Source organism: Scyliorhinus canicula, chromosome 6 (genome assembly GCF_902713615.1).
Source record: "Scyliorhinus canicula chromosome 6, sScyCan1.1, whole genome shotgun sequence".
NCBI classification, from domain to species: Eukaryota; Metazoa; Chordata; class Chondrichthyes; order Carcharhiniformes; family Scyliorhinidae; genus Scyliorhinus; species Scyliorhinus canicula.
This window is the reverse complement of record NC_052151.1, coordinates 180,397,059-180,423,855: the sequence shown is the minus strand read 5'-3', so window position 1 is coordinate 180,423,855 and position 26,797 is coordinate 180,397,059. Positions and strand designations below refer to the sequence as shown.

Genomic DNA, 26,797 nt, shown 5'->3' with positions numbered 1-26,797 from the left:
CTTCAACACCATTATCCCGACAAGACTAATAACCAAACTCTGCAATCTTGGATTTGACTTCTCCCTGTGCAGCTGGATCCTCGACTTCCTCACCAACAGATCATAATCTGTCAGGATAGGCAACAGCACCTCCTCCACAATAGTCCTCAACACTGGGGCCCCGCAAGAATTTGTGCTGAGTCCTCTACTGTACTCCCTATACACACATGACTGTATGGCAAGATATAACTCCAACTCAATCTATAAGTTTGCGGATGATATGACAGTGGTGGGCCGTATCTCAAACAACGACGAATCAGACTACAGGAGGGAGGTAAATCACTTAGTTGCATGGTGCACCGAAAACAACCTCTCTCTAAATGTCAGAAATACCAAGGAGCTGAAGCTTAGCACGACACACACTCCCGTTTGCATCAATGGCTCCAAAGTGGAGATGGTCGATAGCTTTAAGTTCCTGGGGGTCACCATCACCAACAGTCTGTCCTGGTTCACTCACGTTGATGCAACAGTCAAGAAAGCCCAACAACGTCTCTACCGCATACGGAAGCTAAAGAAATTTGGCATGTCTGCATAGACTCTCTCAAACTTCTACAGATGTGCGATATAGAGCATCCTATCTGGCTGCATCACACCCTGGTATGGCAACTGCTCAGTCCAAGATCGCAAGAAACTGCAGAGTGTGGTGAACTCAGCCCAGCGCATCACACAAGCTTGCCACCCCCACATTGATTCTGTATACACCTCTCGCTGCCTCAAGAAGGCAGACAGCATTATTAGAGACCCCTCCCACCCAGGCATTGCATTCTTCCAGACCCTTCCATCAGGCAGAAGTCTGAAGACCCGCATATCCAGATATAGGAACAGCTTCTTCCCCACAGCTACAAGACTCCTCAATGACTCCCCCTCATACTGATCTGTTCCCTATAAGAACACTATTCCCTGTAAGAACACCATGAGCTCTTGCTCATGTATTTGCTTTGTTTGGCCACTTGTTCCGCACTGTAACTAATCACGGTTTGTCGATGTACCATTTGTCAATGTTCTCTGTTGATTATTCTCTTTGTCTACCATGTACGTACGGTGTACGTTCCCTCGGCCGCAGAAAAATACTTTTCACTGTACGCTGTATGTGACAATAAATCAAATCAACTCAAATCTGAAACCTGTCTCCTCTGGCCACCAACCTTCCTACAAATGGAAACCGTTTCTCCTCATTTACTCTATCAAAATGCTTGGTAATTTTCAATACCTCCTCTATTATATTCCCCTTAACCCTTTCTACTCCAAGGAGAGCAATACCAATATCTCTAGTTTCTCCACATAACTAAAGCTGAATATTGTTGAAAAAGACATGTTCTGAAACTTTTCACCATACACTTGTTAGGACAAAGAATGTCAATGTTCAAACGATCAAAACAATTTTTATTAAAGGCTGCTGATTGGTTGGCAAGTGGACTCCAAGGAGTTGTCATCAGGACATATAAGCTATAGGCTCTCCAAGATCCTAAATGGATTTTAAAAAAAACACAGCTTAAACAAAGTCCCTCATTCCTAGAATTATTCTAGTAAATCCTCTCCAAGGCCTTGACATCCTGCCTATAGTGTGGTGGACAAAATTCCTCACAGTACTCAGCTGAGGCCCAACCAATGATTTCCTAAGTTTTACATTAAGTTCTAAAGTTGATCCCAGGTCAATAAATTATGTTGTGAAGGAACAGGGATTCTGAACATAATGGTATAGGGACATGAAGATAAACCTTACTGTAATTGCTTTGAATGTACAGGTAAGAGGGAAAACTAAGCATTTTATATTAGTTTTAGAATTAGAAATACATTTGCCCCAGATAGGGAGCTTGTTTAAAGAAATGGTCATATATCATTAATAAAGCTATCCATTTTGTGTAACACATAGATTTTGCTTCATTTTATTACAGCTGAAAAAGCAGAAATTAGAAAGTAAAATGTTGTTGTTGATGTTCTTATTTTTAATATTGAGCCTATGTATGGCAATGAAGGTAAATAAGTAAAATATTGTACATTGCTAATTAAAATAAACTGGCAGAAATTAAGAAAATATAAGGTCTATTTTAAGGACTACATACCTGGTGTAAGGGAGAGCACTGAATGAAATTGATGGGGGGCTCACTTTGTTTGCTTTTCAGTCTTAGCATGTTATCAGCATAGCCCCAACTCAAAATGGCAGACCACTGGATGTCTGTACTGTGCATACTCCGAACACCTAAAATTAAGATCAAAACAAATATGAAGTCAGATCTGAGAAAGTATATAAATCAGGAAAAGCCAAACACAGACTCTTTTCTCTAATATACAGAAGACTTGGGTGCAATAGGGTAGATGTAGAGAAGTTTTCATGCAGCTGTGGTGGTGGTGGTGTGTGTGGGGGGTGTACAAAGAGGCCAAAGCTAGGAGCTTCAAATTTGAGGGAGTCACTAATAAATCTAATAGGGAATTCAGGGGAAACTTCTTCATTCAAAGTGGTTAGAATATGGAACCCATTACCATGTGCCGATGAGAAAAGCTTAGATGCATTTAAGGGGAAACTACATAAACATACAAGCGAGAAAGGAATAAAGGATATGCTGATACTGTTAGATAAATAATAGTGGGAAGAGCTTTGAGTGTTCCATAGACACCAACCTGAGGCATTTGGACTGAACGAATGTACAGCACAGAAGCATGCTAATGCAATGTACAGCACAGAAACATACCAATGTAATTTTTGCACAGTGAAAAAAAGTAAGAATCCATTCTATACCTTGCTCTTTGCTGTATATCATCATGAGACAAAATTTCCTCGACAGACCGCAAATGGCTCTGGTTGGCAATGCTAATAGCGATCCAAACTGTTCTCCATGAGGTTGACTGAAGCAAACCACAGGATCTGGTGAACTGGGGGAGCCCACGTACTCGCCCCACTTCAGCCCATGAATCCAAGGAAGAGGACTCTGAGACAGGCCACGACATAAGATTTAAAACAGGATCAATCACTGCAGGCCCCTTAAAGTATTTGTCCAAAAAGGAATTCCTCATATAGTTAACAATGCTACACTATCAGCAATTACCAAGCCTGCAAATTGTTTAATTAATAATTAGTTAAATACATTTTGAGAAGCTTTAAGCTTGGAAGAGCAAAATATCTCTTATAATGTGCCAATCCATAGTACAGTGTTCATATTGATTAAAACTAAATGACTAACATAAAAAAAGTAAAAAGATTTTAGGAAAATTTATCAGTTGACTTCACTAAGAATGAAAAGACTGGTTGTGCAATTATCTTATTTTTTAGAGATCAGCTGCTTTTTCGAATGAAAAACAGATAGTAGTTACACATACGTACAACAATCAACAGGCAGGAAATACCAGCTGGGCCATCAAGGATACTCCATAAGAAAGTCTGAAGAAATATTAACTGCTTCTAAATTTGAAAACTGAAGCAAATTTAGAATAGAAGAAATGTAAATACCGGGTAGATGACTTCCTTGGCATGTTCTCTGCTCTCTCTGAAAGCAAACTGCACAAGGAGACCCATAGCTGCAGGCAGCTCCCCCTCCATTGAGAGTCTAGGCCCGTGCCTGCTCGGATGAGCATATGTGAAGAGCTGACGAGGGGTCTGACCGTAGGTCTTGATCATAGTTTCCAGGGCTCTTCTTTGCACTGGGTCTTCAACAGCAGATACATCCATGCCAAAGTATGTCTATCAGCAAAATATGAAATAAGATCATTGTAAAATCAATTAAAATATTTATTTCCATATTTATTCGTCTGAATATACAATGGATCAATTCCATGACAGAATGTCATTAAGAGGCAACTGAAGAAAAAATATTTTGTTTTATTCTTGACCGTGCCAAGACACAGCATATCCCATGTATAACTAGCTGTATGATGCCAGGAAGGCTCAACTTCAGCCAGCTACCCACCCACCACTGAAGGAGGATCAGAATTCATCCTAAGGGGCGGCACGGTAGCACACTGGTTAGCACTGTTGTTTCACAGCTCCAGGAATCCAGGTGCGATTCTCGGCTTGGGTCACTATCTGTGTGGAGTCTGCACGTTCTCCTCGTGTCTGCATGGGGTTCCTCTGGGTTCTTCCCACAAGTCCTGAAAGACGTACTGTTAGGTAATTTGGACATTCTGAATTCTCCCTCTGTGAACCTGAACAGGCGCCGGAATGTGGCGACTAGGGGCTTTTCACAGTAACTTCATTGCAGTGTTAATGTAAATCTGCTTGTGACAATAAAGATTATTATTAAGGCATGTCTGGTGCTAAACGTACAGTGTATTCAAGACTAGTAGTAATAGCTGGATGGAAATGGAAATCGCGCAACCTGAAACAATGGGCTAAATTTTCCTCTTCCCAGAGGGCTGTGAGCAAAGTTGTAAATACAGTGTCAGGTTGCCCACTTGACGCATTTCCACCTGCAAGTGATACTGCAAGAGATAAAGTTGACACAGCAGTGGGTGGCCATTAAGCCCATTAATAGGCCAATTGAGAGTACGGTGATTTAGCTGCCAGGATCTTCCCAATGGTGTAGAAGTTCCCCAACTGAGGCCAAACCCTGCCTTTAGCTGGAGGTGGTCTCCCGGAGCCATCAACGCCTTTTGTCACTCACAGCAGTACAGACCTTTTGGGATGTGAGGCAATAGATGTGGCTGCAAGCCATCCTGTGGAGGGGATCCTCCATCCATAATGATAGCCTGGTAGTTATGGCCATGCTTGCTTTTTTAGAATCATAGAATTCAGAGAGTGCAGGAGGTGGCCATTCGGCCCATCAGGTCTGCAGCAACACTGAAAGAGTACTCTCCTAGGCCCACTCCCCCACCCTATCCCAGAAGCCCCACTTAAACTACACATCTTTGGCCACTAAAGAGCAATTTTAGCATGGCCAATCCACATAATCTGCACATCTTTGGACTGTGGGAGGGAACCGTAGCACCCAGAGGAAACTCACAGAGACATGGGGAGAACATGCAAACGCCACACAGACAGACGTTCACCCAAGGCTGGAATTGAACCCAGGTCCCTGGCGCTGTGAGGCAACAGTGCTAACCAATTTCCAGCATGCTCTTATATATTCTAATATCTTAATTAAAAACATATTTTTCCAATCAAGGGGCAATTTAGCGTGGCCAATCCACCTACCCTGCACATCTTTGGGTTGTGGGGGTGAAACTCACGCGCAAACAGTGAGAATGTGCAAACTCAACACAGACAGTGACCTGGGGCCGGAATCGAACCTGGGTCCTCAGCGCTATGAGGCAACAGTGCTAACCACTGTGCCATCGTGCTGCCCCTAATATTTTAATTTTTAATGTAATTTTCCCAATGCTGCAGAGAGCACCTCTAGCTGACTGACTGCCAAATGATCAAAGATGTCCAGTCCAAAGATATGTCGGTTAGGTATATTGGACATGCTAAAAATGTCCCTTACTGTCCAAAAGGTTAGGTGGGGTTATAGGGATGGGGCTTGGGATTGGGCCTAGGTAGGGTGCTCTTTCCAAGGGTTGGTGAAGACTCAATGGGTCAAATGGTCTCCTTCTGTACTGTAGGGATTCCATGATCATGACCCAACTATTGGGCCACCTGCTTCACCATCTGCACATGATCCTTAATTGGATAGGGCTCCCAAAGGCAGCTTCTTAATTGGTCATCTCCAGGAAGATCATGACCAATGCCCCACCATGGCACTTCCAAGTTGCTGAAGTGATTTGAAGTTGACATTGGGACTGCAATCCAGAATCACAGAATTATTAGTGAGGCCATTCAGCCCATTGTGTCTGATCCAGCTTCCCAAATGAGCAAATCACTGAGTGCCATTCTCCTGCTCCCATAACCCTTTTTAGATAACAGTCTGATTCTCATTTGAAGGCCTCAATTGAACCTGCCTCCACTACACTCTCAAGCAATGCATTCCAGTGACCATTCACTGCATGAAAATCACCTTTGCTTCTTCGGCTGATTATTTTAAATCTGTGTTCTCTCACTCTTGGCCCTTTCACGAGTGGGAACAGTTTCTCCCTGTACCATTCCGATGATTCTTTTCTGCACTCTCTCAAATGTCTTTTTTAAAAAATTGAATCATGGGATGTGAGGATTGCTGGCGAGGCCAGTATTTATTGTCTAACCAAAATTGCCCTCAAGAAGGTGGTGGTGATCTGCTTCTTGAACTGCTACAATACCTGTGATGTAGGTACACCCACAGTGCTGTTAGGGAGGAAGTTGCCGTGAAGAAAGGGGGATATATTTCCAAGTCAGGATGGTGAGTGGCTTTGAGGGGAACTTCCAGATGTGTTGATCCCACATGTCTGCTGACGTTGTCCTTCTAGATGGTGGTGGTCCTGGGTTTGGAAGATGTTGTCTAAGGATCCTTGGTGAATTCCTGCAGTTCATCTTGCAGATGGTACACACTGCTGCTACTGTGCATTGGTGGTTCAAGGAGTGAATGTTTGTGGATGGGGTGCCAATCAAGTGGGTTTCTTTGCCCTAGATGGTGTCAAGCTTCTCGAGTGTTACTGGAGCTACACTCATCCAGGCAAGTGGGGAATGTTCCATCTCACTCCTGATTTGTGCTTTGTAGATGATGGGCAGGCTTTGGAGAGAGTTACTCACCACAGGATTTCTAGCCTCCAACCTGTAGCCACAGTATTTATATGGCTAGTCCAGTTCAGGTTCTGGTCAATGGTAGCCCCAGGATGTTGATACTGCTCCTGGCATGCCCTCCTGCACTCTTCATTCAATTAGGGTTGATTCCTGGCTTGGTGGTAGTAGTAAAAATAGTATATATACCAGGCCATGAGGTTACGATTGTGGTCAAGAACAATTCTGCTGCTGCTGATAGTCCACAGCGCCTCATGGTCACCCAGTCTCAAGTTGCTTGATCTGTTCAATCCTCAATGTGAAGACAGGACTAGATCTCCAACATGACAGTACGGTGCTCATTCCTACCACTACTATAATGGACAGACGCATCTGTGACGATGAGATCAAGTATGCTTTTCCCTCTTGTTGATTCCTCACTACTGCCATAAACTCAGTTGATCAGCTATGTCCTTTCAGGCTCAACCAGCTCAGTCTGTAGTGTTACTACTGAACCACTCTTGGTGTCGGACATTGAAGTCACTCCCCCAGAGTACATTTTGTGCCCATGCCACCCTCAATGCTTCCTGCAAATGGTGTTCAACATGGAGGAGAACAGAGTCATACCAGTACATGGTAATCAAGGGATCCAGTGATAACCACTACACTGTTCCCCTTCACAAAGTTCCAAGTGTTGCACCCAGAACCGAAAACAAAACTTCAGCCGAGACCGAACTTGTGTTTAATATAAATTCAACAGAACCTCCATGGCTTTGCTCCGATTAATAATGTCTGCCAGATTGTATGCTTTATTAAGTAACCTGTCCTGCCACCTTCAATAACTAATGCAGTCTGAGTAGCAGTGCTACAGAGAGCGTGGAGAGGGTCGGTGAGAGCAGTGGGCTATAAAGAGCACCGAGAGAGAAGGCTGGAACAGCATGGCTACAATGAGGGCAGAGAAGAAAGGCTAGAGCAGCAGGGCTACAAAGAGCAGGGAGAGGGCAGGCAAGCACGGTGGGTCTATAGCAAGTGTGGAGAGGGAAAGTGAGAGCAGCGAGGATACAGAGAGTGTAGAGAGAAAAGGAGAGAGCAGTGAGGATAGAGAGAGTGTGAAGAGGGAAGAAGAGAGCTGCTAGGAAACAGAGTGCAGTGAGGGAAGGATAGAGCAGCGAGGATAAAAAGATTGCAGAGAGTGAAGCAGAGCAGCGTGAATACAAAGAGTATGGAGATGGAAGGAAGGAGCAACGAGTATAGAAAGAGTGCAGAGAGGAAAGGAGAGAGGATACAGAGAGTGCGAAGAGGGCAGGAGAGAGTAGCAAGGATAAAAAGAGGAGGGAAGGAGAGAGCAGCAAGGAAAGAAAGTGCGGAGAGGAAAGGGGCGAGCAGCAACAATACAGAGTGCGGCGAGGATAAAGAGAGTGTGGAGAGGGAGGGAGAAGGCATCGAGGATAAAAAGTGCTGAGAGGGAAGGAGAAAGCAGTAGCGAGAATAAAAAGAGCACAGAGAGGGAAGGAGGAAGCAAAGAGGATGGAAAAAGAGCAGCAAGGATAGACAGTGCCAAGAGGAAAGGAAAGAACAGCGAGTATAACAGAGAGTGCAGAGAGGGAAGAAGAGAACAACGAGGATACAAAGAATGCAGAGAGGGAAGGGGAGAACAGCAAGGCTAAAAAGAGTCTGAGAGGGAAGGGGAGAGCAGCGAGGATGGAAGGAGAGCAGCAAGAATAAAAAGAGTGTGGAGAGGGAAGGGGAGAGCAGGAAGGATACAGAGTGAGGAGAGGAAAGGCTACAGCAACTATTATACAGAGTGCAGAGAGGGAAGGAGAGAGTAACAAAGACAGAAAGAGTGCGAAGAGGGATGGAGAGAGCAGTGAGGATACAAAAGTTGCAGAGGGGGAAGGCGAGAGCAGCAAGAATACAGATTGTACAGAGACGGAAGGAGAGAGCAGCAGGGATACAAAGATGTAAGGAGAGAGTAGAAAGGCTACTGAGAGTCTAGAGAAGAAAGGTGAGCAGTGAGGATACAGCGTCCTGTCAAGTACCCTCAGAATCCTATGTTTCAATCAGCTCACCTCATATTCTTCTAAACTCTAATGGAGACAGGCCCAATCTGTTAAACCATTCCTCATAAGATAATCCCCTCATCGCAGGAACCAGTCTGAACTGCTTCTAATGCAACTTTATCCTAAGTGAGCAGACTAAAACTGTACATAGTACCCCAGTCTCATTAAGATCCTGTACAAATCGTAGCAAAACATTCCGATGCTTATATTCCACTCCCCTTGCTATAACGTATAAGATTCCATTTTTAATCATTTGTCTCACTGTGCTTGTTCTTTGAAAGAGTTATGCAATTAATCCCGATGACTCTTCTGCAGAGCTCTGAAAAGTGAACTCTGTTTCGCCCTCCGTATGTTGACACGCCTGCTGAGTTTATCCAGCATTTTCTGTTTTATTTCAGATTTCCAGCATCCGCAGTATTCTGCTTTTATTTGACCCAATTAGTCCCATTTCCTTACTCTTTCCTGTAACGTGCATGTGCACACAATATATATACATGGAAATATCGGAGTAATTTCAGTGCTGAAATCAACCATTCTTAGTTATTTTCACTAACCTGAAATAAGTGAGCATGATAAGTGGCAGTTCATTTTAATGCAAAAAACTAATTTGTTGTGTTTTTAAAATGAGGAGATCTGTGCATTGCTTGATCTTTTGTGCTATGACTCACAATAGTATGATATTGGTGCGTAGGGATTGCTCCACACATTGCTTGCTAAAAGGGAGACCTACTTGGAAAAGGAAGGGAAGGACAAGGAAGAGGAAAACCGAGTGGAAGGAGCATTTCCATTGGCAGATGAGGTCACCTGCCCGACTATTTGAAAAGCATGGTGTATGGTACCCAACAGGGTACATGACAGTCAGATCTTAGTATATCAATTATCTATCCGTAATGATCGACGTTTGATCCTAATCAAAGAGCATGTCAGACCATCTCTAATTGAATTAAAACAAGTTATTTTCAAATTCTAAAGACAGTGGCATTGCGCTTTGGAGCACCAGTAGTGCAAACCCAGAGACCGAAGATACCAATTTTTTTTTTTTTTAAATTTAGATTAGCCAATTATTTTTTCCAATTAAGGGGCAATTTAGCGTGGCCAATCCACCTACTCTGCACATTTTTGGGTTGTGGGTGCGAAACCCACACACGGACAGTGACCCAGAGCCGGGATCGAACCTGGGACCTCAGCGCCATGAGGCGGTTTTGCTAACCACTAGGCCACCGTGCTGCCCAAGATACCAATTTTTAAAAATAAATTTAGAGTAGCCAATTATTTTTTCCCCAATTAAATGGCAATTTAGTGTGGCCAATTCATCTACCTTGCACATCTTTGGGTTGTGGGGGTGAGACTCACACAGACATGGGGAGAATGTGTAAACCACACGGACAGTGACCCAGAACCAGGATCAAACCCAGGTCCTTTGCGCCATGAGACAGCAGTACTAACCACTGCACCACCGTGCTGCCAAGATATCAATTTTATTCCTCGGCTCTTTTACTTCAAATCCTGGTCGTGTTATTTGTACAAAATCATGAAAAGCTGAAAAAACAAGCAGGCAATTGTTCAAAAGCCCTTACAGCACTTCAATCAATCTTCAAATCTGAAATCTTTTCTATTTTATATGGCATTTTTAACTGTGTCTTTTAAAATGTTATTCTAATTGCATTACTCTGCAAAAAATTGTACTCTAAATTATTTTTGTATTATAAAATTACTCCGAGAATATATAAGAAGTGCTGGGTGCTTGACTCACTTTACATCTGATGATTGGCTTTATAATGATCTGAAAATTGAGAGGGTGTGTAGACTTACCGCAGGATGAAAGACATTGATAGCATGAACTGCAGCTCTGCCTTTTTGTTTGTTTCCAAACACCAAGTCAATCCAATTGCAAATAGTTTGTGAAACGTGATCTGACTCCAAGGCTTGGCGGTGAATCAGAATGAACAGCCGGGGGTCATTGCGAGCCCAAGGTGGAAGGTTTACATGGTTCACTCTTTCTCCATTCTGCCGCATTCCGAAGTCAAAACCTGAAAGCAGGGCCTAGTTTACAACAGGTGCCATTCTTGCAAATAACTAATCTCAGGCGACAAATAGCAATCCATTGATTCAAAGAATAAAGAACCATTTGTAAAATGTAAAATGTTTCCAACATTAACCATAAACTGATTAAATTACTTTTGACACAGGCAATATTAACTTGCATTTGTACAGCAATTTTAACGTAGTGGAATGTCCCAAGACAATTAGCTGAAGTGGAGTCAAGTATCATTTGGCATCAAGCACATAAGGATGTCACGACACCCTGGGCTAATGTATGGTCAATTCCAGCCCCACTTAACCCAGGGTTGCAACAGAAGTGAAATTAGATGTTATTTTAAAATGCTCGAGGACCTTGGCTGAGCCCAATAAATCGCAGACACCAGGTTTGTAACTTTAACACAAGTAACATTTTATTATATACAGTATTATAATTAAACTGACAGAAAAATCTAATGCTCCTTTCCCACTGCCCCCACTCTCTCTATACATACAGACACACACAAACAACAGAGGTAAAGGGGTGACTGAGAGGTAAAGAAAATATTAATAAAAATAAAAGGATAAAGTATCTTTGATGCATTGGGATGACTTCCATTCAGTGTCTTTGTGATTCACATTTCAGTTAGGTTCTTCTTCCTTTTAGATTTGAGGTGGTTTTCTCTGGTAAGGTTGTCGCCTTTCTCTGAAGATTCAGGATTATTTCAAGTTTACAGCAAAGATGTGCCAGGCAGCTCACTGGTTTTAGAACAATAAAGCAGTTCTGTCTTCAGCAAGCAAGAGAGTGCAACAGTTCCTTCTTCTTACAAGGTCTAATCACTTCTGCCATGCTCTCTCAGAAAGCATCAAGCAACAACCAATCACTGACTGTTGTCAGGCAGAATACTGTCGCTGGAACCTAAGATCCACTCAACACCAAAGCATCTCTTTTCTCCTCTCCAAAATACAAAACCTGGAACACAATGTCCTGACAAACAGGCTTCTTCAGTTCGCGTCCTCTGCTTAAAGGCACATTCTGATTATGGGTCCACTGACCAAAAATAGTAAAATGAAAGAAAAGAAAATGGGAACAAAGGAGGTAAGCAGGAAGGACTCTGACAAGGAGATATTAGGACAGGCGACCACCTGTCCACCTGCTTTGATACCTTCCTGTGGTCTACAGCTTTCTTATAATTAAAAACTAGAGCCAATTTTTGTAACATCTGCAAACCTCTCAGTCACATCACCTACATTCAAGTCCAAATCATTGATATATACCATAAAAAGGCAAGGAACCCAGTACTAAGTCCTGCAGAATCCAATTGGAAATAGCCTTCCATTCACAAAAACACTTATTGACTGTTACCCTTGTTATAGACAGAATGTGTGGTACCTTTCCAGTCCATAATCAGGATGTCAGGACATAGTGTGTGTATATTTCCTGAGCCTCAGTGTTTTTTCATAATTTAAAATGAATTCCAGCAGCAGACATTTTGGTTATTTGAAAAATAAAGGTTATTTATTATTTCACACTTTCCCCAGATACCTAAAATCAAATGCCTCAATCACTTGTCTCACTTACACTATTACATATGCAAAGATTAGGTGCAGATGAAGTTAAAGTGGTAATTATAAAAATGGAATTTATAATTCAATTTCCATGTTGGTGCAGGCCTGATATCTTCTTAGTTGAGTTGATACTTTAGTTGGAGTGAAGGTCTTTTAGAAACAAAAGATTCTTGTAAAGCTGCAAAGCTAGGAGATTATTTTGGTTACATTAGAAGACTTTCGGCTATAATGGTTCAGCTGTTTGAGATGCTTCTGATGTTTCAGATGTTTCTCCTCCTGTATTTGCTTTGTTCAGGGTATTTTAAACCGCAGTACCTGAAAGTCAGTTTTAGTCACACAACTGCAGGGTTAACACTTCTGGGGTCCATCATGAAAGAACCGTATTTGACAATTGTCATTCACTCCCATCTCTTCCCTAACTTGAGCTCAGATATTCTCCCTTGTTCAAAATGGCAATCAGAGACCAACAGTCAAGAGATCTTGGGCTGGATTCCCTGTTTTTGGGACTATGCCCCCACACCGTCGTAAAAACTGTAGACTTTCACAGCAGAAAAACTGACATGAAAGGGCCACATATTCTTAGCCCTGCAGAGGGCGAGCAGGGACCCGGTGTAAAACGAGCAGCTCTTGCTGCACTTCCGGGTCGGAGGCTGCGCATGCGCACTGCGCCGGCCTCCAGCGGCCGCACCGTGCACCATGGCGGACTCAGACCGTGGAGCTGGACACTAAAAATAGACCCCCCCCCATAGGCCGCGCGTCCTACCCTGACCACCCGCCCAAACATTGCCCGGCCGTGTACAAGGCCCCCCCTGCACTCCGCTCGGCCCGCCCCCAGACTGAGTCCGCAGCTGCCATGCTAGTTTCCCGACCGGCAGGACCATGAGTGGTCCATGCTGTCAGGGGCGGAGAGGCCCTCCAGCAATGGCCACAGGTAGGTGGAGAAATGGACTCTCCGCCCTGGCGCCTGCCGCGATTTCAGTGTCGTGATGCGGAGAATTCAGCCCTTTATATTCCTCAAAAGTCGTTTCATGCTTAAACAATGAGATGTTTAAACTTCATAGATGGCTGTGAAGTACCCTTATTTAACCATGTTTAACTGGATATTGGTCACAGAATCAATTATTGTTCGCAGTCTAAATGGCATAGTCACATGTTAGGTTTCAGCAATCATAACAGGAATAGTGGCTTTCATAAACTATTATCCTATAGTCTGTAATATCCAGTATCCTCATGTTTCCATGAAGCATAATACACTTTTCATAGAATCATGGAACTTAGAGTGCAGAAGGAGGCCATTCGGCCTCAAGTCTGCACCGGTCCTTGGAAAGTGCACCCTATCCAAGCCCACTCCTCTACCCTATCTCCGTAACCCCATCTAACCTTTTTGGACACTAAAGGCAATTTAGCATGGCCAATCCACCTAACCTGCACATCTTTGTACTGTGGGAGGAAATCAGAGCACCCGGAGGAAACCCACGCAGACACGGGAGAACGTGCAGATTCTGCACAGACGGTGACCCAAGCTGGGAATCGAACCTGGGACCCTAGAGCTGTGAAGCAGTTGTGCTAACCACTATGCTACCGTGCCGCCTTTTCTTCCTACCTCAGACAATTTTGGATCCAGTTTTCCACATTGTCTTGGATCCCATGGACTTTTATGTTTGTGACCAGTCTGCCATGTGGAACCTTATCAAAAGCCTTGCTAACCTCCATAAAAATTGCATCAAATGCACTACCCTTAACAAGCCTCCTTGCTACCCCCTCAAAAAATGCAACTCCCTGTGTTTGCGTGGGTTTTGCCCCCACAACCCAAAAGATGTGCAGGTTAGGTGGATTGGCCACGCTAAATTGCCCCTTAATTGGGAAAAAAAATGAATTGGAAATTTATTTTAAAATGTGTCAGATGCAGCATAATAAATCTATGCCGACTGACACTGATTAATCCTCGCTTGTCTAAATGAAGATTTAGCTTTTCCCTCAGAATTTTTTCCAAAAACTTTCTCACCACCTTTGACTTGGACTGTTACTAGGTCTAAACAATGGTACAACTTTAGCTGTTCTCCAGTCTGCTTTTCAATCCGTCTCCTAACTCCCTTAATTCTGGCTTTAGGACCTCATCCCTCTTTCAGCCTATATCATTGGAGCCAACATAGACGAGAACCTCTGGCTATTCACCTTCTCCCTTTGGAATATCCTGTAGCAGCTCAATGCCATCCTATTCTTGAGTCACATCTAGGGCATTAAAAGTGCCAGTCTGTTCCCCTCAATATTAAATCTCCGACCACTCTTGCTCTCCCACTCTTGTTCCTTCTCCTCAATGGTGCCATGGACTTAGCTTCCCCAGAGGGACCATCAATCTCAACAGTGTACAAAACTAAATACCAGATGGAGAGGAAGATGCACACATGGGGACCTTTCCCTAACTGAGTCCTTCTTTCCTTCTGGCGATCATCCAGTCTCACTCCGCCTGTGCACTGTTAAGGTGCGGGGTGATTATCTCCAGAAACTTGTTACCCACAAACCTCTCAACCCTATGGATGCCCCGTAGCGACTCCAGCTGCCGCTCAAGCTCTGAAAACCAGGATCTCAAGTTGCTTTAGCTTGTGACACGTCCTGCACATTTTCAGCCACGCCATGAGAAGTGCCCAGGATTTTACACATGGGATATGATTTGCATTCCATGGGGCTGAAGTGCCTTTACTTCCTACACTGTTGTTTAGAAACAATTGCCAGCTATTCATGATGTCTAGCTGGCTCTCACTCTCAGGGCACTCTATTTAGTAAAAAGCCAGATTTTCTTCCCTAACCTGGCCAAATTCCCTCACTCAACCTATTTCCTGAGTTAACTGCTTTGTTGAAGCAGTACTCTGTAGAGCTGCACTCCATTCTACTTAATTACTCATTTTGCATTCATCAAATATTAGCTGTAGCATACCATCCCATGCAAAAATTTTAAACATGCCAGATTTTCCTTGCCAAAAGGTAAATTTTGTTTCTGAAATTGGGCAGTATAATTGGGCTTGTAGGTCCTAATGCCGACTAGAAACTCAATATGCAATGTGATCATTGCAAAAAGAGAACACATTTTTACGTTGAGGCGAGATATCAATATTGCATGCATTTCCACAAATACTATAACCAGGAAAAAGGCTCATTGTGAAATATACATTTATAATGGACATACCTTCTCTATTGACCAAGAACTCTGGAAGGTAAAAAAATTCTGGAATGAGCTCCTTCACATCAGTCATGGATTCATATGAGGATAGGCGCCAGGTAGTATTCATAGAGTGAAATGTTCGATCTGGGATATCAAAACTTTGATCTAAATTTGAAGAATACAATTGCACATTACTGTTATATTAAAAAGGAAAGACTTGCATTTACACCACCGGACACCTTAAAGTGCTTTACAGACAATGAAGTACCTCTGAATTGTAGTCACTCTTGTAAAGTAGGAAACATGGAAGCTAATTTGCATTAAGCAAATTCCAACCAACAGAAGTGAGAACAGAAGAAAATAGGAGTAGGCCTTTTGGTCTCTCGTGTCTGTTCCACTAGTAAGATCATGGCTGATCTGATGGCGGCCCTTAAGTCCATTTACCTGTTTGCTCTCAATAACCCTCAACTTGCTTCATTGACCAAAAATGTATCCAACTCAGCCTTGGGTATATTCAATGACCCAGCCTCCACTGTTCTCTGGGGAAGACAATTCGAAAGGGTGATGATCCTCAAAGAAAAAAATCCTCCTAATTTGTTTTAAATGGGAAATGTCTTAGTTTTAAACTGTGTCCCCTAGTTCATTTCCCCACAATGGGAAAAATCCTCTCAGCATCCACCCCATCAAGCCCCTCTCAGAATTTTACGTTTCAATTGTGCTAATAATAAGTGCGATGATCAGATAATCTGCTTTTTTGATGTTGGTTAAGGAATAAATATTGGCAAGAACACAGGGGATAATTTCCTCGTCTTCTTCAAAACAGTGCGTGGGATCTTTTGCACCCACTCAGCAGGCAAATGGGGTCTTGGTTTAACGTCTCCTCCGAAAGACAGCACCTCCGACACGGCAGTGCTCCCTCGGTCCTGCACTGGAGTGCATTTTTGAATCAGACAGCATACAGATGAAGCCGAAGCAGTGATAGTTAAAAATCTAGTATGTATTTGTTCCGCTATTTTTAAATCCATGGATTCCATATGCCTTTTTAACAACCTTCTCATCTTGCCCTGAGATATTCAAATATTTGTATATCTGAACCCTAAGTCTCTCTGTTTCCATATCTCCTTTAATATTATATCATTTGGTTTATATAGAATCTCCTCATTCTTCCTACCAAAATGTATTATTTTGTATTTCTATGAACTAAGTGTAATAACCAGCACGGGACATACAGTGTGGGTTTGATTGTCTTCCCCGAGGGAGTACTGCTCGTGTATATAAGTGTTGTTTACTTTTACTCACTTTGGACTCCCCAAACTTTACTAAACTGGTGGCCAGGGTAAACCTGGAGCTATTGACATTCAACCTATCCAGCTGAGCTACTCACTGCGTTAAATTATTTTTTTCTGGACCACAGGGCGAAGTTGGGTGATTAACAATGTCTCTGTTGAGGCCAGTGTGCTGGCCTTTGCGTCCCTAGTAGCCCGGCGAAGGATTTTGCTACAGTGGAAGGACGCGAGGCCCCCAAGCGTGGAGACCTGGATCAATGACATGGCGGGCTTCATTAAGCTTGAGAAGGTTAAATTCGCCCTGAGAGGATCGGTGCAAGGGTTCTTTAAACGGTGGCAACATTTCCTCGACTTTCTGGCTCAACGATAGGGTACAGGGACAGTAGCAGCAGCAACCCGGGGTGGGGGGGGGGGGGGTGGGGGAGGACGTTGATTATGTTGGCTTATTTTATTTAAATTTGATTTATCTAATTTTAATTTATGGTTAAGTTCTCTTGTTTGGGGGGGGGGGGGGAATGTGATACATGTGATGTTACGGTATGGGGGGAATTGTGGGTGTTATGGGGCTGTTAGTTGCATATTACTGCTTTTTGCTATACTTGTTGTTATATTTTCTGTAACAAATTCCAATAAAAATTATTAAAAAAAAAAAACAATGTCTCTGTTTGGGCGTTTTTGACCCCAGTATGGAGAACTGGAATCAGCATGCAGAGCGAATGCAGTACTTCTTTGGAGCCAATAATTTTTGCTCTGTAAATTTTCACAGTAACTTCATTACAGCGTTAATGTATGCCTACTTATGGCAATAAAGATTATTATATCACAGAAAACAAGTAATTCTGCTGATGGCCTGTGGAGTGCATACGTTTGGAGTGCTCCAAGCCCTCAGGTTTCCGGCGATGTCCGTCACAATAGCATTTGACCAGCATGTCATGTGGATGGGACAGCATTTAAACCCAACCTGTTTATCATTGTTCAATGAAATAGGTTCAATATAGCGGAAAGGTCTACCTGGTTGCAGAATTTGATTCAAGATATCGGAAAATCGCCAAATACGAAGAGTACAGCGCTGTTTTAACAGATAAGCTCCATGACTGTCCGGTCTGCAGGGTAAACAACCATGAAACTCAGAAGAATCTTCTGGGCAAAAGTTCCCTCACGTTTCAACAGGCGCTGCAAATCTTCCTTTCCCAAGAGAGCACGGCAAGGGGCATTCAGGAGTTACAGGGTATGAAAGTGAATGTTGGTAGCAAGTGAGCTGGTGCCCCAGACACCCTGGTCGTTGTAGGCATCAACCCAGAGGAGGCCTTGCTTTTGGACGGCCCGGAAGAGGCTGAGGATGAGGCTGAGATGCATCTCAATTGTGTGTCGGTGCCCCCTATAGCCCGATCTGTATTTTGGTGCAGGTCATTGGACATTTACTCCGAATGGAGTTGGACACAGAAGTGGCTTTTTCAGTAGTGGCGCAACTCACCTTTGACCAGATCAAGCAGGGGGTGAGTACCTTGTCATTGACAGGCGCGGCAGTTACGTTGGCCATGTATACGGGTGAATGTTTAAATATAGTGGTTTATGGCAGTCAGTCACTACACCTTGCCCTCATCTTGGTGCAGGGCGATAGCCCTAGCTTGTTGGGCCGTGATTGGCTGCACCACTTGAAGATCGATTGGCATTATGTCCTTCAAGTGGAGGTGAGGGCTTATACTCCCTGTTGAGTGAGTCCCCCGAGGCTTTCCAGCCAGGTTCGATACCACTAAGGGGCGTGTGGCTACTATCCAACTGGACCCAGCTGGCTGTCGTTTTTGATGTCAAACATTTTTACAATATATTTATGGTCGCCATTTTGTCATCATAACTGACCATAAGCCGCTACTAGGCCTCTTTTGTGAGATCAAAGCAATCCCACGATCGCATCCGCATGGACCCAGTGCTGGGCTCTGCGGTTAGCCGCATATGAGTAATCTTTCGAGTACTGTCCAGGGCCACAAATTGGGAATGCGGACGGATTGAGTCATCTTCTACTGCCAGTCATGGCAGCTGACTCACCCACAACGAGCAAAGTCATTGCAGTCCTTAACTCCATGGACTCTTTGCCTGTGACTGCTTCCTGTGCTTGTGAGGGGATGCAGCCCAACCCTGTGCTGGTTAAGGTTCGTCATCTGGTGTAAGGTGGGCAATAGCAATAGCTTCTAGGGAAGTCAAAGGCATTTTCCACCAAGTTGTCACAACTGTCCGCGGAGGACGGTGTCCTCCTGTGGAGCACGAGGATCGTTGTCCCTGCAAAAGGACAGGCTTTGGCTTTGAAGGATCTTCATGTGGGGCATCTTGGAGTGCCCAAGACGAAGATGTTGGCCAGAAGCTACGTTTGGTGCTCTGAGTTGGACTCAGCTATCGAGGCCCTGAGAGTGACTGGGTTGTCCTTGGGCTCATGCCATGCGGATTTCACCAGCTTTTTTGGGGGTTGATGTTTCTGATCATGGTGGACGCCCACTAAAAGTGGCCAGAGGTCCACAGGATGACATCCATCACATCCCGGGCGGCTTTAGAGCGCCTGCGTACTTCTTTTGATCCATGGAATACCTGAGGTGGTCGTCATTGATAATAGAGCCTTGTTTATGAGAGGAGGTTGCCGCTTTTACAAAGTGCAACGAGACTTTCAATGTCTTCACCGCCCCCTTACAACCTGGCATCAAATGGTCTGGCCAAGAGGGCCATGCAGGGGCAGCACGGTGGCGCAGTGGATTGGCCCTGTTGCCTCGCGGCGCCGAGGTCCCAGGTTCGATCCCGGATCTGGGTCACTGAGGAGTTTGCACATTCTCCCCGAAGTTTGTGTGGGTTTCGCCCCCACGGCCCAGGGATTTGCAGGCTGGGTGGATTGGCCACGCTAAATTGCCCTTAATTGGAAAGAATGAATTGGGTACACTAAATTTTAAAAAAAGAACAAAAAAAAAGAGGGCCATGCAGATGGTCAAACAGAGGCTAAAGAAGCAGACTGCGGGCTCGATGGATATACCGCAGGCAAGATTGCTGTTTTCGTACAGGACAACACCTCACATGTTGGCTGGGGTGGCCCCTGCCAAGCTGTTAATGGGTCAAAGACTTCGGTCACGACTATGTTTACTGCAGCCCGACATTGGCGCTACGGTGCGTCATAACCAAGAATTACAGGGGTGTTGCCCGACTTGACGTCAACCACTTTATGCTTCGCACCTGACAACGTGGTCTATGTTTGTAAGTCTCCCAGGTCGCTCGCTGGCTCTCTAGGGTCATCTGTCAATCGGGCTCTGTGTCTTACCAGGTTCACGTACGTGGGCAGCTTCTGCGGCAGAACCTGGATCATATCCACTCCCGACGGTCTGCTCTTCGTGAGGTACCCCGCAAGAGGTCTTCCCTGGATTGTCAGTATGGCCTGCTGCGACTCCTTTGTTTTCTCGTGACGTTGACATGTCTGATGTCCTATTCTCAGACTCTGACATGGAGACGCAAATGTTTGGGATCTCCGACACTGACGTTGTTGCTCCGCTGCACACAGCCGATTGGGGCTGGTTTAGCTCACCAGGCTAAATCGCTGGCTTTTAAAGCAGACCAAGCAGGCCAGCAGCACGGTTCGATTCCCGTACCAGCCCCCCCGGACAGGCGCCGGAATGTGGCGACTAGGGGCTTTTCACAGTAACTTCATTGAAGCCTACTCGTGACAATAAGCGATTTTCATTTCATTGTCCACCTTAGCATTCCTGCCGTAAACATCGTTTGCCAGCGAGGCACACGGCGACTGATCCTACTCACCCCCTTGACAGCGACGTGCTGGAGCCGAAATATCTTCGTCATCCGACTGCTGCAAGTGCTGCACCGGTTTCTCCTTCTTCTTCATCAGCAATTTTTGCAACTCCGTCGTCTTCTCCTCATCATCACCCTTCGAGAGGGTTTTCGGAATTTGGGGACGAGGAATGTAATAACCAGCACGGGATATACGGTGTGGGGATGATTGTTTTCCTTGAGGAGTACGAGCACCCTGGCAAGGGATGGGGTAGCTTACCCTTACTTGTATAAAAGGTTGGCCAGTGTGGAACCGACCATGAGGAGAGAGTACACAGTGAGGTTCGACCGGTGCTCATGTATAAATGTTGTGGGGGCAGCACGGTGGCGCAGTGAGTAGCATTGCTGCCTCACGATGCCGAGGTCCCAGGTTCGATCCCGGCTCTGGGTCACTGACTGTGTGGAGTTTGCACATTCTCCCCGTGTCTGCGTGGGTTTCACCCCAACAACCCAAAGATGTGTAGGGTAGGTGGACTGGCCACGCTAAATTGCCCCCTTAATGGGAAAAAATTAATTGGGTACCCTAAATTTATTTTTAAAAATGTATATAACTGTTGTAAAATAAATGTTGCTTACTTTTATTCACTTTGGACTCCCCGAGGCTGACTAAACCATGAACATTTCAGGGACAAATTTAGATTTTTAAAATAAATTTAGAATAACCAATTCTTTTTTTTTTCAATTAAGGGGCAAATTAGCGTGGCCAATCCACCTACTCTGCACATCTTTGGGTTTTGGGATGAGACCCACGCAGACACAGGGAGAATGTGCAAACTCCACACGGACAGTGACCTGGGGCCAGGACCAAACCCAGGTCCTCGGCGCCGAGGCCGCAGTGCTAACCACTGCACCATTGTGCCGCCCAGAACTAATTTAGCTTTAATTCTTTTTTAAAAAAATAATTTTTATTGGAATTTTTTACAGAAAATATAAAGACAAACAATGAAATGCAACAAAATAACCCATAATAACTGTAACACCCCCCAGACCGTATCAACGCATGTATCACATCCCCCCACCCCCCCAACCCCAATAAACAAGAGAACTTAAGAATAAATTAAAATTAAATAAACACAGTCATCGTCCCACCACTCTTTTCCCTCCCCCCCTTTTCCCTCCTCGCCCCCTCTTTTCCCTCTCTCCCCACCCCCCTTTCCCTCCTCGCCCCCTCTTTTCCCTCCCCCCACCCCCCTTTCCCCCCCTTTCTCTCCCCCCCCCTTCTCTCCCCCCCCTTTCTCTCCCCCCCCCCCTTTCTCTCCCCCCCCTTTCTCTCCCCCCCCCTTTCTCTCCCCCCCCCTTTCTCTCCCCCCCCCCTTTCTCTCCCCCCCCTTTCCCTCCCCCCCGGGTTGATGCTGCTACTGTCCCCGTACCCTATCGTTGAGCCAGAAAGTCGAGGAAAGGTTGCCACCGCCTAAAGAACCCTTGTACCGTTCCTCTCAGGGCGAATTTGACCTTCTCTAGCTTAATGAAACCCGCCATGTCATTGATCCAGGTCTCCACGCTTGGGAGCCTCGCATCCTTCCATTGTAACAAAATCCTTCTCCGGGCTACTAGGGACGCAAAGGCCAGCACACCGGCCTCTTTCGCCTCCTGCACTCCCGGCTCTACCCCAACCCCAAAGATCGCGAGTCCCCATCCTGGCTTGACCCTGGATCCCACCACCCTCGACACCGTCCTCGCCACCCCCTTCCAGAACTCCTCCAGTGCCGGGCATGCCCAGAACATATGGGCATGGTTCGCTGGACTCCCCGAACACCTGACACACCTGTCTTCACCCCCAAAGAACCTACTCATCCTCGTCCCAGTCATGTGGGCCCTGTGCAGCACCTTGAATTGGATGAGGCTAAGCCGCGCACACGAGGAGGAAGAATTAACCCTCTCCGGGGCATCAGCCCATGTCCCGTCTTCGATCTGTTCCCCCAGTTCCCCCTCCCACTCAGCTTTCAGCTCCTCTACTGACGCCTCCTCCAGCTCCTGCATAACTTTGTAGATATCAGATATCTTCCCCTCTCCGACCCAGACCCCCGAAAGCACCCTGTCACTCACCCCCCTCGCGGGAAGCGAAGGGAATCCCTCCACCTGCCGTCTAGCAAATGCCTTTACCTGCAGATACCTGAACATGTTTCCCGGGGGAGCCCAAACTTCTCCTCCAACTCCCCCAGGCTCGCAAACCTCCCATCAATAAACAGGTCCCTCAGCTGTCTGATGCCCGCTCTGTGCCAACCCTGAAATCCCCCATCAATGTTCCCCGGGACGAACCTATGGTTCCCCCTTAACGGAGCCTCCATCGAGCCCCCCACTTCTCCCCTATGTCGCCTCCACTGCCCCCAAATCTTGAGGGTAGCCGCCACCACCGGACACGTGGTATACCTCGTAGGAGGGAGCAGCCACGGCGCCGTTACTAGGGCCCCCAGGCTTGTATCTCCACAGGACGCCCTCTCCATCCGTTTCCATGCTGCCCCCTCCCCCTCCATCCCCCACTTGCGCACCATCGACACATTGGCCGCCCAATAATACCCCGAGAGATTGGGTAACACCAGCCCCCCCCATCTCTACCCAGCTCCAAGAAGACCCTCTTCACCCTCGGGGTCCCATGCGCCCAAACAAAGCTCATGATGCTGCTGGTCGCCCTTCTAAAAAAGGCCCTAGGGATAAAGATGGGCAAATACAGGAAGAGGAACAAGAACCTCAGGAGAACCGTCATTTTGACGGACTGCTCCGTCTCTACCCGCCAACTTTAGCGGCACCATGTCCCACCTTTTAAACTCCTCCTCCATCTGCTCCAGCAGCCTGGTAAAATTAAGCTTATGGAGAGTCCCCCAACTCCTGGCCACCTGCACCCCCCGGTATCTGAAACTCTTCACTGCCCTCTTAAATGGGAGCCTCCCAATTCCCTCCTCCTGATCACCCAGGTGTACTACAAATACCTTGTTCTTGCCTAAATTTAACTTATAGCCCGAGAAGCCCCCAAATTCCGCTAACAGCTCCATCACCCCCGGCATTCCCCCTTCTGGGTCCGCCACATACAACAGCAGGTCGTCCGCATACAGCGATACCCGATGTTCCTCCCCACCCCGCACCAGACCCCTCCATCTCCCTGACTCCCTCAACGCCATAGCCAAAGGTTCAATCACCAGTGCAAAGAGCAAGGGGGACAGGGGGCACCCCTGCCTGATCCCACGGTAGAGCCTAAAGTACTCCGATCTCCTTCCATTGGTAACTACACTCGCCATCGGAACCGCGTAGAGCAGCCTCACCCATTTGATGAATCCCTCCCCAAATCCGAACCACTCCAGCACCTCCCACAGGTACCCCTACTCAACTCTATCAAACGCTTTCTCTGCATCCAGCGCCACCACTATCTCCGCCTCCCCCTCCTCTGCCGGCATCATGATAACATTTAGCAGTCTCCGCACATTCGTGTTGAGCTGCCGTCCCTTGACAAATCCTGTCTGGTCTTCGTGTATCACCCCTGGCACACAGTCCTCTATCCTGGTGGCCAGGATCTTCTCCAGCAACTTAGCGTCAACATTGAGGAGCGAGATAGGCCTGTATGATCCACACTGCAAGGGATCCTTATCCCGCTTTAGGATCAGAGAGATCAGTGCCCGCGACATCGTTGGGGGCAAAGCCCCCCCCCTCCCATGCCTCATTGAAGGCTCGCACCAACAGGGGGCCCACCAGATCCGCATACTTTTTATAAAATTCCACCGGGAACCCGTCCGGCCCCGGGGCCTTACCTGACTGCATTTGTCCAATCCCCCTGACTAGCTCCTCCAACTCTATCGGCGCCCCCAGCCCCTCTACCAGCTCCTCTTGAACCCTTGGGAAACATAGCCTGTTCATGAAGCTCTCCATCCCCCCTCTCCCCATCGGAGGTTCCGACCGGTACAGTTCCTCATAGAAGTCCCTAAAGCCCCCATTTACTTCTGTCCCCTTCTGCACTACATTCCCACCCTTATCAGTCACTCACTAGCCGCATCTCGCCTACGGAGCTGATGCGCCAACATCCTGCTCGCCTTCTCCCCACACTCCACTGTGTCTCCGCCTTTCTGGTGGTCAACAAGTCAAATTTGGCCTGCAAACTACGCCGTTCCCCCAGCAACCCCTCCTCCGGTGACTCCGCGTATCTCCTGTCCACATCCAGGAGCTCCCCCACCAGTCTCTCCCTCTCCTTCCTCTCCCTCCTTTCCCTATGGGCCCGGATGGAGATCAGCTCCCCTCGGATCACTGCTTTCAGAGCCTCCCAAACCATCCCCACCCGGACCTCCCCCGTGTCATTGGTATCAAGATACCCCTCAATACTTCCCCGGACCCTCCTACACACCTCCTCATCAGCCAGCATCCCCACATCCAGGCGCCAGAGCGGGCGCTGGTCCCGCGCCTCCCTCATCTCCAGATCAACCCAGTGCGGAGCATGGTCTGAAATCGCTATGGCCGAATACTCGGCATCCTGCACCCTCGGGATCAATCCCTGCTCAGGATGAAAAAATCTATTTGGGAATAAACCCTATGGACATGAGAGAAAAAGGAATACTCCCGCGCTCTCGGTCTCCCAAACCTCCAAGGATCCACCCCTCCCATCTGGTCCATGAATCCCCTCAGCACTTTGGCCGCCGCCGGTCTCCTACCCGTCCTTGAACTGGACCGGTCCAGTGGGGGATCCAACACTTGTGTTAAAGTCTCCCCCCATGATCAGGCCCCCTGCCTCCAGGTCTGGAATGCGGCTCAACAAGCGCCTCATGAAGCCAGCATCATCCCAATTCGGGGCATATACATTAACCAGCACCACCTTCTCTCCCTGCATCCTACCCTTCACCATAATATATCTGCCCTCCTTGTCCTACACCACCTCAGCCGCCTCGAACGGCACCCTCTTCCCCACCAGAATTACCACCCCCCGGTTCTTCGCGTCCAATCCTGAGTGAAAAACCTGCCCCACCCACCCCTTCCTCAGACGAACCTGGTCCACCACCTTCAAGTGGGTCTCCTGGAGCATAGCCACATCCGCCTTCAACCCCTTCAGATAAGAAAATACCCTAGTTCTCTTAACCGGCCCATTCAGCCCCCTCACGTTCCAGGTAATCAGCCGGATCAGAGGGGAACCCGCCCCCCTCCGGCTAGACATAACTTATCGACTGCTCGCCCCAGGCCAGCTCGCCCCGCCCAACCCGTTCCCCAAGGCGATAATGCCTCTCCTCCACCCCCCCCCGGCCCACACCAGCTCCTTCCTGGCCATTCCAGCAGCAACCCGGTATCCCCCCCCCCCCAGGCTAGGACCCCTCCTAGCCGCGACGCACCCTCCATGGTACTTCCGTGAGTCAGCTGACTTCTGCTGACCCCGGCAGCTCCCGCCAGAACCCATCCCCTCCCGGCATGGGGTCATCCTCCTCTTACCACGCCTCCTTAGCCCCGTTTCAGCGTGGGAAAGAAAACCAGTAGAGGCCACGCCCCACCGCCAGCTCCGCCCCCCCGCCCCGCAGCGTGGGAAACCAGAGGAAAGCCCGCGCTTTCACACTGCCACACCCCACCCTTCTGACGCAGCTCCCCAAAATCCAGTTTCACCCCAACCCCCAGCCCCGTACAGAAGAGAACACATAAAACACAAACCCCCAACATTCCCCACATACCCCACACCTATACCCAACAGACAGACCCACCCGGAAACAGAGCAAAAAGAAGACCAGCATAAAAAACACACATGTCAAAGTTGAAGAACAGCAACAGCGAAAACAGCAACGGCCATAGTGTGTCCCCAGACCCTAGTTCGAGTCCAGCTTCTCCGCCTGTACAAAGGCCCACGCCTCCTCCGGGGACTCGAAGTAATGGTGCCGGTCCTTGTATGTCACCCACAGTCGCGCGGGCTGCAGCATTCCAAATCTGACCTGCTTGGCATGCAGCACCGCCTTAGTCCGGTTGAACCCGGCCCGCCGCTTTGCCATCTCCGCACTCCAGTCCTGGTAGATTCGCACTACCGAATTCTCCCACTTGCTGCTCCTCTCTTTCTTGGCCCAGTGCAGCACACACTCCCGGTCGCTGAATCGATGGAACCGCACCAGCACCGCCCGCGGGGGTTCATTTCCATTTGCAAATGGAAGGACCCCGCCCCCATCAACGAGCTCAACATCGTGGTCACATACGATGGGAGATCCAACCCCTCCAGCCCCTCCGCCAGGCCCAGGATCCTCAAATTCTTTCGCCTCGTGCGAACGTCCAGCTCCTCCAAGCGGTCTTGCCACTTTTTGTGAAGTGCCTCATGCAACTCCACTTTCCCCACGAGGACCATGGC

At 47.1% G+C, this 26,797-nt stretch overlaps 1 protein-coding gene across 7 annotated transcripts in view; it reads right to left on the bottom strand.

Annotated features, from left to right (window-relative positions):
• Nucleotides 1–26,797, bottom strand: part of lyst (lysosomal trafficking regulator) — a 397,928-nt gene that overhangs the window by 25,276 nt on the left and 345,855 nt on the right. For all 7 annotated transcript variants that reach the window (XM_038800534.1, XM_038800541.1, XM_038800536.1 and 4 more), the window contains 5 exons: nucleotides 15,431–15,571; nucleotides 10,471–10,688; nucleotides 3,485–3,715; nucleotides 2,777–2,966; nucleotides 2,103–2,239 (listed from right to left, as the gene is read on the bottom strand). In XM_038800534.1, the coding sequence (XP_038656462.1) occupies nucleotides 2,103–2,239; nucleotides 2,777–2,966; nucleotides 3,485–3,715; nucleotides 10,471–10,688; nucleotides 15,431–15,571 (917 nt within the window). The remainder of the gene's footprint in view (nucleotides 1–2,102; nucleotides 2,240–2,776; nucleotides 2,967–3,484; nucleotides 3,716–10,470; nucleotides 10,689–15,430; nucleotides 15,572–26,797) is intronic.